This window comes from Montipora capricornis, chromosome 12, assembly GCF_036669925.1.
Source record: "Montipora capricornis isolate CH-2021 chromosome 12, ASM3666992v2, whole genome shotgun sequence".
NCBI classification, from domain to species: domain Eukaryota; kingdom Metazoa; phylum Cnidaria; class Anthozoa; order Scleractinia; family Acroporidae; genus Montipora; species Montipora capricornis.
The window spans coordinates 21,829,712-21,845,993 of record NC_090894.1 but is presented as its reverse complement, the minus strand read 5'-3'; the positions used below and the strand labels follow the sequence as shown (position 1 = coordinate 21,845,993).

General features: G+C 37.0%; 1 protein-coding gene and 1 pseudogene across 1 annotated transcript; one reads left to right on the top strand and one right to left on the bottom strand.

The window, feature by feature from the left end:
- Positions 1–6,933: 6,933 nt before the first annotated feature.
- On the top strand, positions 6,934–10,267 carry LOC138025515 (uncharacterized; annotated as a pseudogene).
- LOC138026794 (phosphatidylinositol N-acetylglucosaminyltransferase subunit H-like) lies at positions 9,400–16,273 on the bottom strand. Its single transcript, XM_068874244.1, has 5 exons — positions 16,003–16,273; positions 14,757–14,853; positions 14,494–14,620; positions 12,740–12,831; positions 9,400–10,449 (listed from the first exon to the last, which is right to left on the bottom strand). The coding sequence occupies exons 1-5, from the start codon at positions 16,180–16,182 to the stop codon at positions 10,385–10,387; spliced, it is 561 nt and encodes a 186-aa protein (XP_068730345.1). The 5' UTR covers positions 16,183–16,273; the 3' UTR covers positions 9,400–10,384.
- Between the last annotated feature and the right edge of the window lie 9 nt (positions 16,274–16,282).

Here is a 16,282-nt window from a genome sequence, read left to right as displayed (position 1 = left end):
TGGTTTATTGCGTGACATCTCGATGTCACACAAATTTGCACTTTGTGTGGGCTTGGCTTGGGTGGTCCCGTTTAGTCCCTGCAGACTGTTTGACTTCGTTATCGCCTTTTTGGTGCGTTCTTAAACGATGCTTTTTCTAGGCTCCACTTTTCACCAATCTCGCCGTTATGTAAATGCCGCTTTTAAAACCGTTTACAAAAGTCCCCATTTTGGCTTTTTCACTCGGAAACATTTGTGGGGATGGTTTTTGGGCATTTTATTGTGAATAGGTGAAACGATACGATACGCTAGCGACGATGAAAAACATTTTGCTTCATTTTTGCCGAGGTGAAATGGAGAATTTTGGGCTTTCTCTGCGATTGCGTGACGAGCGCGGTGATCATCCCAACACATGTCAGGGGATAAAAATATCACTGTGACACCTGCACGAAGGTTTGTACATACACACTTTATTTATGGATGTATGTATGTAGTACAACTTGCGTGCAGGTGTCACAGTGTCCAAAGGTTTGTGTGACATTGATAAAAATACTCTCTCTATGATTGACGATTTGGGATGTGAATTTTAAAAAATCAAAAGCTATGAAGTTAACTCCTTGCTACATTTCTTTCCAATAAAGGAGATCCTGCTGTCAAGATATTGGAAACCTCGGTTTCGCTTGCAATAGAGCTATTTTAGCAGTATTAAACAGTCCACACCGAATTTTTAGTATGTTGTTTTATAGGGTGCGTTCGATTGGGATATCTGCATCTTCGGATTTCCAACCGAACACAAAATCTGAAAACTGATTTTGTCGCATATTCACTGATTGGAAATCCATGTCGGGTAAGGATTTCAATTAAGAAAATCCGTCGTGAAATCCGTTTTCGGATTTTGTGTTCGATTGGAAATCCGAAAATCCGGATTTCCTAATCGAAAGCACCCTTAATAGCTGTGATCGCTATATTTTGTATTTTCATAGCGATGGCTACTGTTCGAACAGATGCTAGCTAGCTGAATCCCATGGCATAAACATTAAGCCCCATTGACTCTTGCTTAATGTTTTCCGCCCACATTTTGAACGCAACAAAACTTACCATTTATGGCAATGTTTACGGTTCTCACAGAGTCACACAAAACTTTCACCAAGCACATCTTCATCATTATGATAGGCTTGATAGAATACTAAAGCAAAGCCCAAAGGCCTCCGGTGAAAGTTACGGAAGAGATTTTCGTTTCATTTTGGGCAGAGGTCTACGAAAGAAGGCATTGCAATTTTCCACGATACTAATAATGTAAACAAAACGTGTTCTAACTGTTTCTTTCCCTTTGTTCGCGAATGCAAACGCGTGCCGTGAAAGAAATCCATATAAGGGAACAATAAAGTTAACACCATAAAAAATTAGAATTACAGATACAACACATCCTAGTTTTTAATTACATTTTACACGACTTCATCGATCCTCTATAAATTAAAATTTGGGGTTAATTGAATATCCTAGGGAACGCGAAATATAGTGTTTGCATTAGTTTTCCAAACTTTTTCTTTGATTCTGGCGCATGTTTCTCTTTGTAAGATAATTTAACCAGTAGCAAAATAATGTTTTAATAACTCTCCTATATTTTACCTTAAATGGAAAACATTAGTTAATTTACGTGGGTACGTGGTAAGAGAAAATTACACTGCAATGTGTACAATTGAACATACTAACATTTACGTGCAAGATTAAATATAGAATTTACATCAAACTGATAACATATATAAAACCATAAGCAGAGCTGAAATTGATAGGATTAACAAGAGCCACTTAACAGTGTTTGCCATTTAAGCTGAGATTACAGGTAGGCTGAGATACATTTACCTTTATTAAAGCACTTCACTGCAAACTACACTCCTTAAAGAGTTTATGCTCAAAAATGTCATTTTTTGCACATTATGGCCTTAAAATAATCATCTTTGTTTCAATTAACAGAAATATTTATTGAAATAATATGTAGTTTCATGGAGTCACCATTGGCTGCTCATTTTTTTAGCAGCTTTATAAAATGATTCGTCACCTTAATGTAATTTCATGCTCCAATCATGATAATGATTATAATTAACAATTTTAAGAATAAAGTAATGGCCTTTTTCTCTTTCAGAATCAGAGAGAAAACTTCAACAACATTTCTTAAAATAATGGGAGTACTTGTGACCTGATTACTTTACTTCATTTCAACTAAAATACACTGTAGGTATGTTGCTGCTGCATAAATGCAATTTTTTGATAACCTTGTACTTCCTCATCCATATTTTCAGTTTCCAGTTTAATGAGAAATGCAAAGCCATTTTTACAGCCATCAAGCTTAAGCAAAAAGCATGCCTTATGCAATCATGAGGATAAAGACAGAAAAGAAATAGTGGGTGGAAACATCGTTCTGAGCCACTGCCCGACTTCTCCCAAGAAACAATGAAACGCTTTTCAATCAAATGAAGGAAGACATCCTCCAGCTTGGTGAACCTTGCTACATCCTCTTTGATGTTCGGTTTACAACGGGACCACCGGGCTATATGAAAGATGCAGTTGGATTTATTTACTGTTCAGTAAAATTTAATAAGACAGTGTAAAATGGGCAAAGGCTTCACCGATTCCTTCCCTCAATTCATAATTTCCATATTGTTACACATCTCCAGCTAAGCAGAACTGACTTAAGATCTTTGCAAAGATTGAACTCTGGCTCACTTCAGAAGTGACAATCATCTCACAAGAAACAATTTTAGGGTGCAAATCGGTTCCATTTTGAATGACATACTTTTCAACCGTTTCTCTAACAGATTGGGGACGAGCAACTCGAAATTAATGACAGCTCACTCCTCAGAAAATGAGACATCAAAGAACTTGTCATGTGGGTTAAAACAAATTTGAATCATGATCACATGGAGGGACAACCAAAAGAAAGAGATGAAGGCTGTGAAAAAGAAATCAAATAGAGACCATAATCAAGATCCAGAGTTTTTTTTTCTTTGTTGAGTAATGCAGCTGTTGTGTCCCATTGAAACAGGACACCCTTCCAGGCTGTAATGTTTACAATTATTATTAATACTATATACTACTTCTTTTGTTCCCATCATATTGATTTTGTTTCACATATTCTGTTGCCTGAACTTACAACAATTCTTCAGTGGAGGTTTTGGGTGAAGGTTTGGCCCTTTTTCTGAGTCTTGAAAAACTCCTGAACAACATAATCTATCAGCAGGCATTGCCTTTTTTCAGGTGCCCAGAACATGACATGTCATTCCATGGGAGAAGTTGATTTATGCCAGTATCAAACCAACGACTTAAAGTCAGAGTTTAAAGGGGTCAAGTCTTTGTGAAATACCATGACAACCGATGAGTTCAAGTCCAAGGATATGGTGAAAGAGCTGATAAGAAAAGACCAGACAGTGATTTTTATTTCATGACTTTTGAATGCTTTTAATTCCCCTGATATTTGCATGAATGCTTAATAACATTGCAACTACCTAAGTAAAAAAGGAGAACGCTATTTAAGGGTCCTTTGCCATTCCGCTTTGAGAAGTGTCATATAACAGGAAGCATTGCATGACCATACAGTAAAATAATAGAGCACTGCATGAAGTGAAAAATGACATTATTTAAGGAACCAAGCAAGGAATCCTTTCAGCATTTTGATACTACAACGCTTACATGCACGCCAGACCCTTGGTCCCGTTGTTCGAAAGACGATTAACTTAAGCCATGATTAGCCGTAAACTTTTGTTTCCTATGTTTTCAACTTTTTTTGGTGATTTTTCTTTTCCTAATTTTTGTTTTTTAAAAGATTGACTTCTTTTAATGTAAAGTTTTGCCGAATATCCGCGTTGAATATCATTTGGGAGGAGAGAAATAAACGCCTTGGTTCATTTTTAATCTGGGATTAGCGTTAGATCTTGCTTGTTGAAAAAGAGCAACCGGGCCCTGTTGTTATTTATTTGGCGATAGTAATAGGTTTATTTTATCTCCCACTTTGTAAATTCTGGATTGTAATGACACAAACCATGAATAAAGGAGTAAAATTAATTATGTTTACCAGTCACTGAGATGTAAGTTAATATTTAAGAATATAGATACAAAAATTACTCGATTCTGATTGGCTGAGAGCAATGCAGTTTTTTGCAAACACAGTGCACAAAAAACGTAATTTCAGTAAAATTTTACTCACAGAATTCTCGGTTTTGATTTGGCTCAATAAACATAGGTTTTGGTAAACAACCAATCAAATCTCTTTTTTTGGTGGCGTTCAAATTTGGAAATAATGTTGCACCTGTGTGTTTATTCAAAAGCTCAAATTGCTTTGCCCTAACCTAACGGTTTCCTGCAATTTTGATACTATTTTTGAAAACCTACTTGTTCAAATTATTTCCAAATTAAATTCGCTGTCGTATGATTACCTATACAAATGGCATAAGGTGCCTGAATAAAAGTTTGAAAAGTTGTGTTAGCTTTCAGGCCTATATGATTACCAAGCAACCATTATTTATGGACGGAAATAGCCATTCCACCAAGTTAGATAGTTTGGTACAACAGGAATTACAACATGAGATATTAATACAAGGAAGAAGCAAAAGAGTAGCCATTATATTTGGTACACATATTTATAACAGAAAAAACATTAAACACGCAAACAAACGACTACAATGGGCAGAAAAAACTAATAATATTATTATTAATGCATGTTCAGGAGTGGACATCAATTATTAAAAATGGAAAGGAATCATCAAAATGCAACTACACAATATCTTAAAAAATTACAAAAAGGTGGATAAATTTAGATAAAAATTGAGAAAGTCACTGACCATCCAGACATCTCAAATCCTCCCCCGGTTCCATCAGTACTAACTTTAGTAACTTGGATTTACTCCAGTAACCCTGCACCACAAATATGTTTCCCCTTTGCAAAGTGATCCAAGCTTTGCTGCATAACGTGTCATTGGCAAAATCAGATTGGGACCGGACCGGACCAGGACCGGATCAACAACAACGGCTACAGATCAATAACAAAATTCCCCCGCCAAAAGTAGACACGTGAAAATCCCTAGGGTCACCAGTTAAGGTTACCCACCTTCGCAGAGGGTACTTTGTGAAAAAAGATCAATACACACGTTAGTCACTTAACTCCCTGAAGAAGGTCCGGCTGTGCCTGACCGAAATATGGGTCAACACAAAAAACATATATCCTCACAGCCATACACCAGCATAGCATAATTATTTTTGGTGTTTTAGTCCCTAATATTATTTGTTGGTTAGATCTCCCAAGATCTGGCACTTGTACTTTGGCTCAGCTGGCCCTTGCATAAAAAAAAACTGTCTGCATTTATTCATGATTATTTCTGATGTACAGTTTGTTAGGATTTTATTAAAACTAACACATGTCCAAACTTTTGTGCCTCAACGTCACTCTTTACAACACGTGAGACTTAATTTTACATTGGTGTAGTGGAGATTGCCAAATTGCACTGTTCTGTCAAGAAGCAGCAGAATCCGTCGAGCATTTACTTCTTCTCCTGCAGGATATCTTTTGAGTTTTGGAAGCATGTCTTGTCCTGGCTAGAAGAGATAATGATGTTCATGTTTGATACAATTTATGAGTCTGATGTAGGACTATTTTGAAAGTTTGATGTGTAGAAGACTATATTATAATTAAATCCATATTTTGGTTTATTAGCTAAATATTGTATCTACTGTATAAATTTCCTAATAGCGTACCGTCAATTAGAGCTTTTATTGCTAGTGCAAGACGTGTCTCAATATTGAGCTCCATATCACCAGGAGTAAAATAAACTTCTTTGTTCATTTTCAAAAGTGGAGAAGTCGAATGCACTTTGTAGTAGTTGATACACATTGGTTTTGTAAAATCAGCAGGCATCTTTTATTTATCGTTTGTTTATCGCTTGTTATTGTCGTTCTTGTAATATATACATATATGCTTAAAAGTCAGAAAAGAATACGTTTTCAAAAACAAAAACGCATTTGTGGGGATGGTCTTGATGGGGAAAGTTTTATTGTAGATAGGGGAAAACAATACAAACCCTACTGCGGATGAACAACATTTGGCTTCGTTTTTGACGAGGTGAAATTTTCTCCGCGATTACGTGACCGGCGAGGTGATTTTACCCGCAAGCAGACTTGTGGTGACAGACACAAAAATATTATTTGTCTATGAATGACCATTGAAGATGTGAATTAAAAATAAACAAAATCCAAACATATGAAGTTTCAACTCCTTGCTACGTCTTCTTCACGAAAAGGAGATCCTGCTGTCAGGGAATTGAAAATACCGGTTACAAGTTAGCCTTTACAGTGCGACGCGCCTTACCGTGGCCACCTAACAAAGTTTTTTTAAACTTATACGCCAATCAGGGTGAGCGAATTTGATTGACAGTCACCCCTCTTGCAAAGTTCGCACGGTTGTAGTTGAACACCGTTGAATGGGTTGTTTGAGTTGACGTATTACACGTAATTGTCAAATGTGAAAGCCTTTTGTTGGGTGGCCACGGTAAGGCGCGTTGCACTGTAATATTGGCTGCCAAAATTTGTAACCCGCATTACTGGGAAGAAACAGTCGCGAAAAAATTTTCAGCTTGTAATATTTAGTAACTGTGATCTCCATATATTCATAGCGATGGCTAGTGTTCGTAAAGATGCTAGCTAGGTGAATTCCATAACGCAAATATCAAACCCTGTTTCAACTCTTGTTCAATGTTGTCACGTTTTTCAAACAAACTCGCCTTTTATGGCAATGTTTACGTTCTCACAGAGTCACACAAAAACTTTCACCCAGCACATTTTCACAGGCTTGACAAAATTCTAAAACAAAGTCCCAAAGGCCTCCGGTGAAAGTTACAGAAGAGCTTTTCGTTTCATTTTGCGCAGTGGTCTACGAAAGAAAGCACTGCAATTTCTCCGGTATACTAAATTATATAAGTTATAAGAATGCAAACAAAACGTGTTCTACACTGTTTCTTTCCCTTTGTTCGCGAATGCAAACGCGTACCGTGAAAGAAATCCATATAAGGAAACAATAAAGTTTAACACCATAAAAAATTAGAATTACAGATACAACACATTCTAGTTTTCCTTATTATATTTTACACGATATGTATGGGCTTAATTGAATATCCAAGGACCTAGGGAACGCGTAATATAGTGTTTTCATTAGTTTTCCAATTTTTTTTTTTAATTGTGGCGCATATTTCTCTTTGCAATATATTTTAACCAGTAACAAAGTCATGTTTTAATGTCTCCTCTATTTTACCTTAAATGGAAAACATTAGCTAATTTACGTGGGTATGTGATGAGAAAATTAAACTGCAGTGTGGACACTTAAAATACTAACATTACCATGCAAGATTAAATATAGAAAATTACATTGAATTGATAACATATATAAACCATAAGCAGAGCTGAAAATTGATAGTCACTTAAGAGAGTTTGCCATTTAAGCTGAGATTACAGGTAGGCTGCAGATACTTTTACCTTAAGTTAAACTAAATTAATGCACTTCACTTTACACTAGTCCTTAAAGAGAATGCTCAAATTTCATTTTTTTGCACATTACTGTCTTTGTTTCAATTAACAGAAATAGTTATTTGAAATCATACCGAGTTTCATGGAGTTCTTCCTTCCATGTTGCTGTTTAAAAAATTGCTTCTAGGAATAAACATGGCGATTATTTTAGTCACCATTGGTTGCTAATTCCCAATAATTAACACTTTTAAGAATAAAGTAATGGCCTTTTTCTCTTTTCAGAATCAGAGAGAAAACTTCAACATTTCTTAAAATAATGGTGAGTACTTGTGACCTGATTACTTTACTTCATTTCAACTAAAATACACTGTAGGTATGTTGCTGGCATAAATGCAATTTTTTAATAACCTGTTAATTCTCATCCATATTTTCAGATTCCAGTTAACGAGAAATGCAAAGCCATTTTTACAGCCATCAAGCTTAAGCAAAAGCATGCCTATGCAATCATGAGGATAAAGGACAGAAAAGAAATAGTGGTGGAAACATCTGCTGAGCCACTGCCCGACTTCTCCCAAGAAACAAATGAAAAGCTTTTCAATCAAATGAAGGAAGACATCCTCCAGCTTGGGTGAACCTTGCTACATCCTCTTTGATGTTCGGTTTCAACGCGACACCGGCTATATGAAAGATGCAGTTGGATTTATTTACTGGTAAGTTAAATTTATAAGACAGTTTAAAATGGCAAAGGCTTCACCTATTCCCTCAATTCATAATTTGATATTGTTACATACCTCCAGCTAAGCAGAACTGACTTAGCATCGTTGCAAAGATAGACTTTCGAAAAGTCCTTCGTCTAGATACGCGCGGAACGAAGGTCGACCTCTCGCGACTTGGTCGCTCGCTCATCCACTTCGCGTACGAAAAATCACGATTCGCTCGCCGAAAACATTTTATCCTGGGATTATCGTGAGGTCGACTTGTGGCAAGTCTATTGCAAAGACTGAACTCTCATTTAGAACTGACATACATCATCTCAAACAAGAAAATATACCAGTAGTTGCAAATGGTTCCATTTGAATGACATACTTTTAACTGTTTTCTAACAGATGGGGAGTGAAGAAGTCAAAATCAATGCCTCACTAATCGAAAAAATTGAAATTAAAGAACTTGTCATGTGGCTTAAAACAAACTGAATCACACAGAGAGGCAACCAAAATAAAAATAAAATAGATATAGGCTGTGAAAAAGAATCCACAGAGACCATAAGCGAGTTTCAAAGTTTTTTTTTCTAGAGTTATGCATGGTTGTGTCCCATTGAAAACAGGACACCTTTCCAGGCTGTGTGCTTAATACTACTACTTTTGTTCCCTCGTCCTTTTGATTTTGTTTCACATATTCTGTTCCTGAACTTACAACAATTCTTCAGTGGAGGTGGGTGAAGGTTGTGCCCTTTTTCCGAGTCTTGAAAAAACTCCTGAACAACATAAAATCAGGCATTGCCTTTTTCAGGTGCCCAGATGACATCAGTCCATGGGAGAAGTTGATTTATGCCAGTTCAAACCAACGACTTAAATCAGAGTTTTAAGGGGGTCAAGTCTTTTGAATACCATGACACCGAGGAGTTCAATTTCAAAGATATGGTGAAAGAGCTGATAAGAAAAGACAGACAGTGATTATGTCACGACTTTGAATGCTTTAACTCCTGATATTTGCATGAATGCTTAATAACATTGCAACTAGCCTAGGTAAAAAAGTAGAGTATCATCCACTTTGAGATGTGTCACACAACAGGAAGCATTGCATGACATACAGTAAAATAGTACAGCATTGCATGACATTAAAAATTAATTTATGCAGTTAAGGAACTAAGCAAGGCATCCTTTCAGTATTTTGATACCTGTTGTTATACATATATTTGGTACAATAATAGGTTATTTATTTCACTTTGTAAAATTCTAGATTGTATCACACAAACCATAAATAAAAGAGTAAAATGATGTTTACAGTGACTGAGATTTATTTAGATATAAATGGCATAAGGTGCCTGAATAAACATTGAAAAGTGGTCTACCTGTAGCCTATATGATAACCAACAAACAATTAATATAGTAATTTGTTGCATAAAACCATAATTTGAAAATATCAATAAGCAGCGTAAGTCTCAGAAAGTTCTCAACAATAACAAACAGTTTTTAAACTCATTACTTAGCTTGAGACATGTGAAAAATAACTTTTGAGTTCCAAAGTGGTCACCAAAAGGACTGATGGGAAAAATGCTTAATTTTTCACAGCCATTCTGTCGCCTCTAAAAAAGAGGCCCGCCATGCTCTCCTTGTGCAATAGACAATGGCCGGTTCAGAGTTTTAGTGATAACCTATCCACATGTGAGTTTTCTTTTGTGTTGGGTCAGCCATGAACTATTTTAAGGTGGGTCTTCAGAGAATAACATCACGCATTGCAAAGAAGCAAGGCAACTGATCTTTAAAGCTATACATGGCTATTGTTTTTGTTTTTGTTTGATCTTTTTCCCAGAGTCTGTTCTGGGGACCAATGCAGATTCCACACTTCTGTTTTCTTGGTCATGACTCTGGGTTGTTTTAAAGTGGCTCTCTTCGGATAGGTCTTAAGCATTGAGATTAATGAGGGAGATTTGATGAGTTAACTTTACTTAGCGTACAATGTACCTCCTGCCTTGATCCAGCAATAAAAACATTTACTTCACCCATAAAAGCACAAATTGGACACTCAACCAACAGTCCTTGTCACCAGCTTGGATGCAGTTACTAAGACTGAAACTAATGTGTCCACAGTTGATCTCCAGTTTCAGCCTGAATTTTGCATTTGATTTGATAATTTACAGGACCCCCCCGGCCCCGGCATTTACAAGTTTATTTTTGATTCAAGTATCTGCTGTCATACCACGATAAATTGGCTTTGATGGTGTTCCAGACAAGGCATTGATGACTAACAAAACAAAAAAAGAAGGGCATTCTCAGACTAACAAACAATAATATAGTGCGAATATCTGTGCCCAAAATGCTTTGTTTCCTTGAGTTTAGAATATTGGTGTGGTATCCCTACACACAAAACGTTTGTTATCTCATTGCTTTTGTTTTCCCTTATGCTTTAGTGGCTTACTTTGTCCATGTGCTGTTTTTCTTCTGCACTGAGCATACTCGTCCGTTCCTTCCCCATCTTTGGAGGGTTTGAAGCACAACAATTCCAACACTAACTCCTGGTGCTAGTGCAATTTGGCTGTCAGTAGGAGGATTCACCAGCAAATCACAGAGAAGAAATCGGTTTAAGGTTAATCAAATCTGTAGTAATGATACCATGTGCTTAATCTTGGAATTAAGGAATCATTTTTTGTGACAGTGGTTTCGTCTTGTAGGGTGATAGTAAATAGCTGTGAAAACACAGCAAACAACACAAGCAAAACGAAGGCAACAAGATGCCAAAACTTTCTGCTACATTATGTAGCAGGATAAAAAGAGGACAGGTAGTCTTTTGCTGTCAATAATAAATCAATCATCATCATTATTACTATGGCATCACTTCAGACAAGGACACTACTTTCCAAAGAAAAAATAACACCAGTCAATGGGTTAAATGTTAGCCATTGGGAGTGATGACCCATTCACTCCTCCAACTCCTAAATTGGCCTGGCATTAGGACACACCGTAAATTCTGCCAGTTCCGCCCAGGAGTCAATGGTTTAAGCAACAGACACGTTTCAACCTAAGGGGGCTGGCACTTAACTATGGAAGGACATTGTTGCTAAGGAGCTTTTTTAAGGAGTCAAAAAAGCCATCAAAAGGTTGCATGGATGGTTTCCATGAAGTACTGTTTTTCAATGGAAAATCTCGACGATCACTTCAATAGGCCATTTTCCCGAGTTCATGTCTACCCCCTCTTCAAGTGAGTACCGAGTGTGAAGGTTTTGTGATGGTAATTAGTTCTACTTTATACATAATAATGCACTACTTTTCATAACAAAAACTTCACACTTAGCCTAGCTTTGAAGAGGAACCAGGAAAGAACTCGAAATGGCCTATCAGAAGGCACATCAACAACTAGTCCCGACTCCTTTGCCCTGCCTTTCAGGTAAAAATATATAAAAACCTCTCAGGGAACGAAGGAAGAAGCAAATTTTTTCACTGGATGGGAAAAGCCCCAAATCTTACTCATTTTTTTGTAAACTGTAGCATGGAATTTTTTCCAGTTTTGGACAAAAATGGAACTGATATTTTGAAAAGTGTAATCAAAGGAGGGCCTTAGGACGTCCAATAACGTTGTTTTGAAATACCTTTTTTCAAAATTCATGCTACAGATTTTATGTTAGATCTGTGTATGTAGTGTTGCATTAAAAGATTGTGAAAAATGAGTTAACTCAACGGAGTTTTTTAGGCATTTTTCTGTTTTGGTCACATGATTTACCAAATATGATTGTGAGTCAAACCTACAAAGGAAGGTTAAATAGAACACCCCTGGCAAAAAGTACAACTGTAGGATTGAAAAAATTCAAGAAATGATTGGAGTTGAAGGGGTCCCATATAGCAATGGTTTGGTAGTTAAAGAGCCAACCCCCTTTTGTTTTTTACAGAGGAAATAAGAGGGCTTGCAGTTATTGGACTTCAATATTTAAGGACGGTGCCTACTATTGTTATTGCGCACATGTTCTGCGCATCTCGAGATACTCGGATTTCCTATCGGTGATGCTTACTAATACAGGGAGATTTTTGTGCAGTTTAAAACTATCCGGAAAAAGTAATCTTAGTAAGTACTCTTGGTATCCAAAAAAATTGGGGGTAACCATGCATTTTTGAGAGATAATTAAGCTTCAATTTAAGAAAGAACGCCATACATTGCTTTGTTTCTAAAGCTTTTTACAAAGAGTATTCATGAACTATCTTTGAAAATGCGTGGTTACCCCCAATTTTCTTTTTGGATTTCAATAACACTTGTTAAGATCTACATTCCTGCATAATCACACACCGGGACAAAAAGATCTTTAATTAGTAGGCACCGTCCTTAAAAAGGGGTGTTGCAAGGAAGTCATGTTATAATAGTACTTTGCCATAGTACTGTTCATTAAAAGACTATGCTTGCCATTTAGCAAAAGAGAGTTGCTATCAGATTTCAACTCAAACGGAAAATAAAGCAGGAGTATTGCATCTTATACAAAGCACTTTTTTTTAAGTTGAGCCATGACCCGCAGCTGGTTTGGGAATGGAACAAAGATCATGAGTTTTACCGTAAAGAGAGGAAAGAGTTTTTTGCTTTTCCTTTGTATTATCCTCTGTGTCATCGGTAATCAACAGCATCAAATAGAAAACCACTTGGTGCCTGTGAATGGGAAGAAACAAAACCAGAGTTATCCAAAATGATAAAAAATATTTTGTTCAGGTGTCATTGTATTTATCTTGAGATCACTTAAATCCTGGCCACTACAGAAACCTTTGACCACTGCATGCAATAATTTAAATTTGCTTTATGGGAGTGTGTGTATGTGTGATTGTCAGTGGGGTAGGAAATGGATTTTGGGCAGAAACAGTGACCAAAATTAACAACCAAAATATTAACTTAAAGAAATTAAAATGTTGGTCTTTAGATTAGGGAAAAACTGCAGCAATAATGAAGAAGCTCTCACAATTGTTTGTCACTCCACAGGTGACTATAAAAAAAGTAAACCAACATTCACCCAAATTCTACCATGCAGAGTACACTATAACAGTTGACCAACAGACTAGACAGAAGAAAATTATGACTGGGTAAAATGAATTGAAACTTGTTAACCAAGCAACAAATTGGTTGAGTTCTGCAAACTCTATGGCTGTTTTTCAGGGGATTGGTCTGAAATGAAGAAAATGAAGGCACACAAAAGAGCAACAAATGAGACAAGTTGTAGCTTACTTCTCTAAAGTCAGCCCCATTCAGCTATCAATAACAAACTTAGCTGACTATTGGGCATTTGTCAGTTGAGAGTCAGCTAATTGTTTGACATTTATTGCTTCCTTATCGGCTAACTGTTGGCTGTCTGTCAGCCGTTTGTCAGCTCACAGTCAATTAGGGGAGCTATTATACCATTTTTCTCAAGCAAAAGTACTTTTTTAGGACGTTTTCATCTTCCACAAACCCTTGTGGTAAATATTCTTGATTTTCCTATCATGTGGCCATGTTGAAAGACTAGCTTTTCAAAACGAAGACACTGTCTTTTCAAAAGAGGTTTTTGGGTACCGGTAGCATGGGAATCAGCATGTCAAGCTGGTGTATTTTGCTGCAGAGAAAGGGATGAATAATAATATGATTATTGATTTTGCTGCCACCTTGGATGATGAGGCTGACAAAGGGGTGAGACAATCAAAAAAAAAAAAGAAAAAGAAAAAGGTTGACAATGGTAAGGGGGAGGTGGGTTAGAAGAGTTCTTCTTGTACCCTTCACCACCCCTATCCACTCGTCCCAATTCTCTAGCACCTGGTCATCCAAATTGTAGGCCTTTACACACGCATTACTAAACCACGAAACAGCGAAACACCCAAATGAAACACTAAAACACCATGTATGACCCCACCATACACTGAATACTAACAGACAAAGGTTGGATTTGAGATTAAAGATCATTTTAGGCCTAGTTAGGCCTAAAACGTTATTTTTGTTAGGGTTAGGGTTAGGGTTTAGGTTAGGGTTAGGGTTAGGTTTAGGTTTAGCTTAGGATTCAGATTAAGACTGAGATTAAGAACAATAACTTATTAGGCCTAAAACGATGTTTAATCTCAAATCCAACCTTTGTCGGTTAGTATTCAATGTATGGTGGGGTCATAGACGTTTCGTTGTGTCGTTGTTTGAATCGGTGTTTCGCTGTCTTGTTGTTTGGTAATGTCCCCTTTACAATGTACAAGTGCTCAAAATAGCAGTTTTTTATGAGAATGTTTGAACCAAAAAATGTCTGTTCTGGAAGTCTGAGCAAGAATTAGTCCCATGGGATAAAGAAATGCACTGGTCTATACCATGGTTATAACTTCATTTATGATGACATCCACAATTCTTTCTTGTTCAATGAATTGCTTGGTCTCTTTTCCAAATCTCCCAGATCTTGTAAACTGAACTCCAAGATCTTTCACAATTAACACAGATTCTAGTAGGCAAGGAAGATGATAACAAATACAGTTTTTAACTGGAGAGTAATATCTTTCTAAGAATAAAAAGAACTAAATAAACAAAGAGGGAAAAAACAATGGAGAAGAAGCACAACCTCTGAAACTAAAGCTTACCTTTATCAACAATGATGTAGAACAATTTTATGCAAACCAGCATTAGAAGCACCACTGTCCAGATGAAACAACTGGTCACTGTTAATGACAAGACTTCCTGCAAGGAGGGCCACACAAGCAAAATTCTACCATGCTGACTTCAAGCAAGCCATGCATTCTCATACATAAGGCCTGAATATGCTCAAATGCACTTTGCAAGAATGAACAGGGTAAAATCCTAATCAAACCTCAGAAAAAGGAGGAAACGAAAACTGGAGGTGTAAGAAAGGTAACCAAGTGACTCTTTTCAAAGTTTGTGGGGTTATAATCAGGACCCAGTAAGACAAATCTTACAGCAAAATTCAAGCCCAGCAGAACCACAAGAAAATGTGGCTCCCTTACCAACAGGCTCCGACCCCTCAGAATTTCCTCAAACCTGACAATAGAACCTAAACCCTTCAAATATCCTACTCTTACAATCCCGATATCCCAGCTTTACATCTAAAACTGTAACACAATACTTGCAACTTTCAAGGAACCTCACGACCCCAACAAACTCTACAACCCCTGTGAAAGTGGTGAGGGGACAGTTAAGCAACAGCCCCATACATCCACTTCAAAATGGTAACCGCCTTCAATTATTCAGCTGTCTCCCATACGTGAGAACACTATCAAGGTCTCCCAGATAATCCTTTTTGGAATTGGACAAATAAACTCACCGAATCAAGTCAAAATATATATGGATGGAGGGCATCAAAAGGATTTTTTTTCTCACTTTGGACTGACTACTTAGTAGAAAAAAATGCATTCTGGGAGTCAGTACATGTTTTGAAGACCTAATTGTTTAACGGCATCCAATCGTGTAGCGATGATGGAAAAGAACCCATCAGCTGGTACCCATACTGCACTTCGAACATTTTATGTTATCTGTTTGGGTTTCGAATTTTTCGTAAATAATGCTTGAAACACTTTATAGTGTGCCTTTGGCATGAGATTTACCCAGATTTGGGAAGTGACAACAACGTCTAGCCTTAAGCTGTTTGGCTGAATCTTCGATGGTAAATCGCAAAATCAACGCCCTTCCTCTCGCTAGTTAGGGATGGATACTGTGGAATTTTCCTTGGGGGTAGGGTGTTCGGACAAAGTGGGAACACAAGGGTCAGAAATAAAATTCCCTCGTTTAATTAAAAAAAGCAACTTTAGGCTTATAAACATTAAGCATTAGCAAAAATAACATGTAAGAAACATAACAAAGCTCCAGACTTACTTTACACAGCGCAACAGCAACAGAAAAAACAAAGAAAGCAAGGAACACAAACGACCAGGAAAACCTCCGAGAACGTTTTATCATGAATGAGGAAGACAGAACACCGTCTCCTTTGAAACAAACGTTTAGCTTGTGGCCATAAATATCGAAGCCATCAAAGTTAAGTTCTTGCTTGTTCATTCAGACATCAGGTTAAGCTTTAATTTGACTACACAATCGAAAAAGTCTCAGAATTTTCAACACGAGTGTATGCCCGAATATACCCACCCCAGATCTTTGT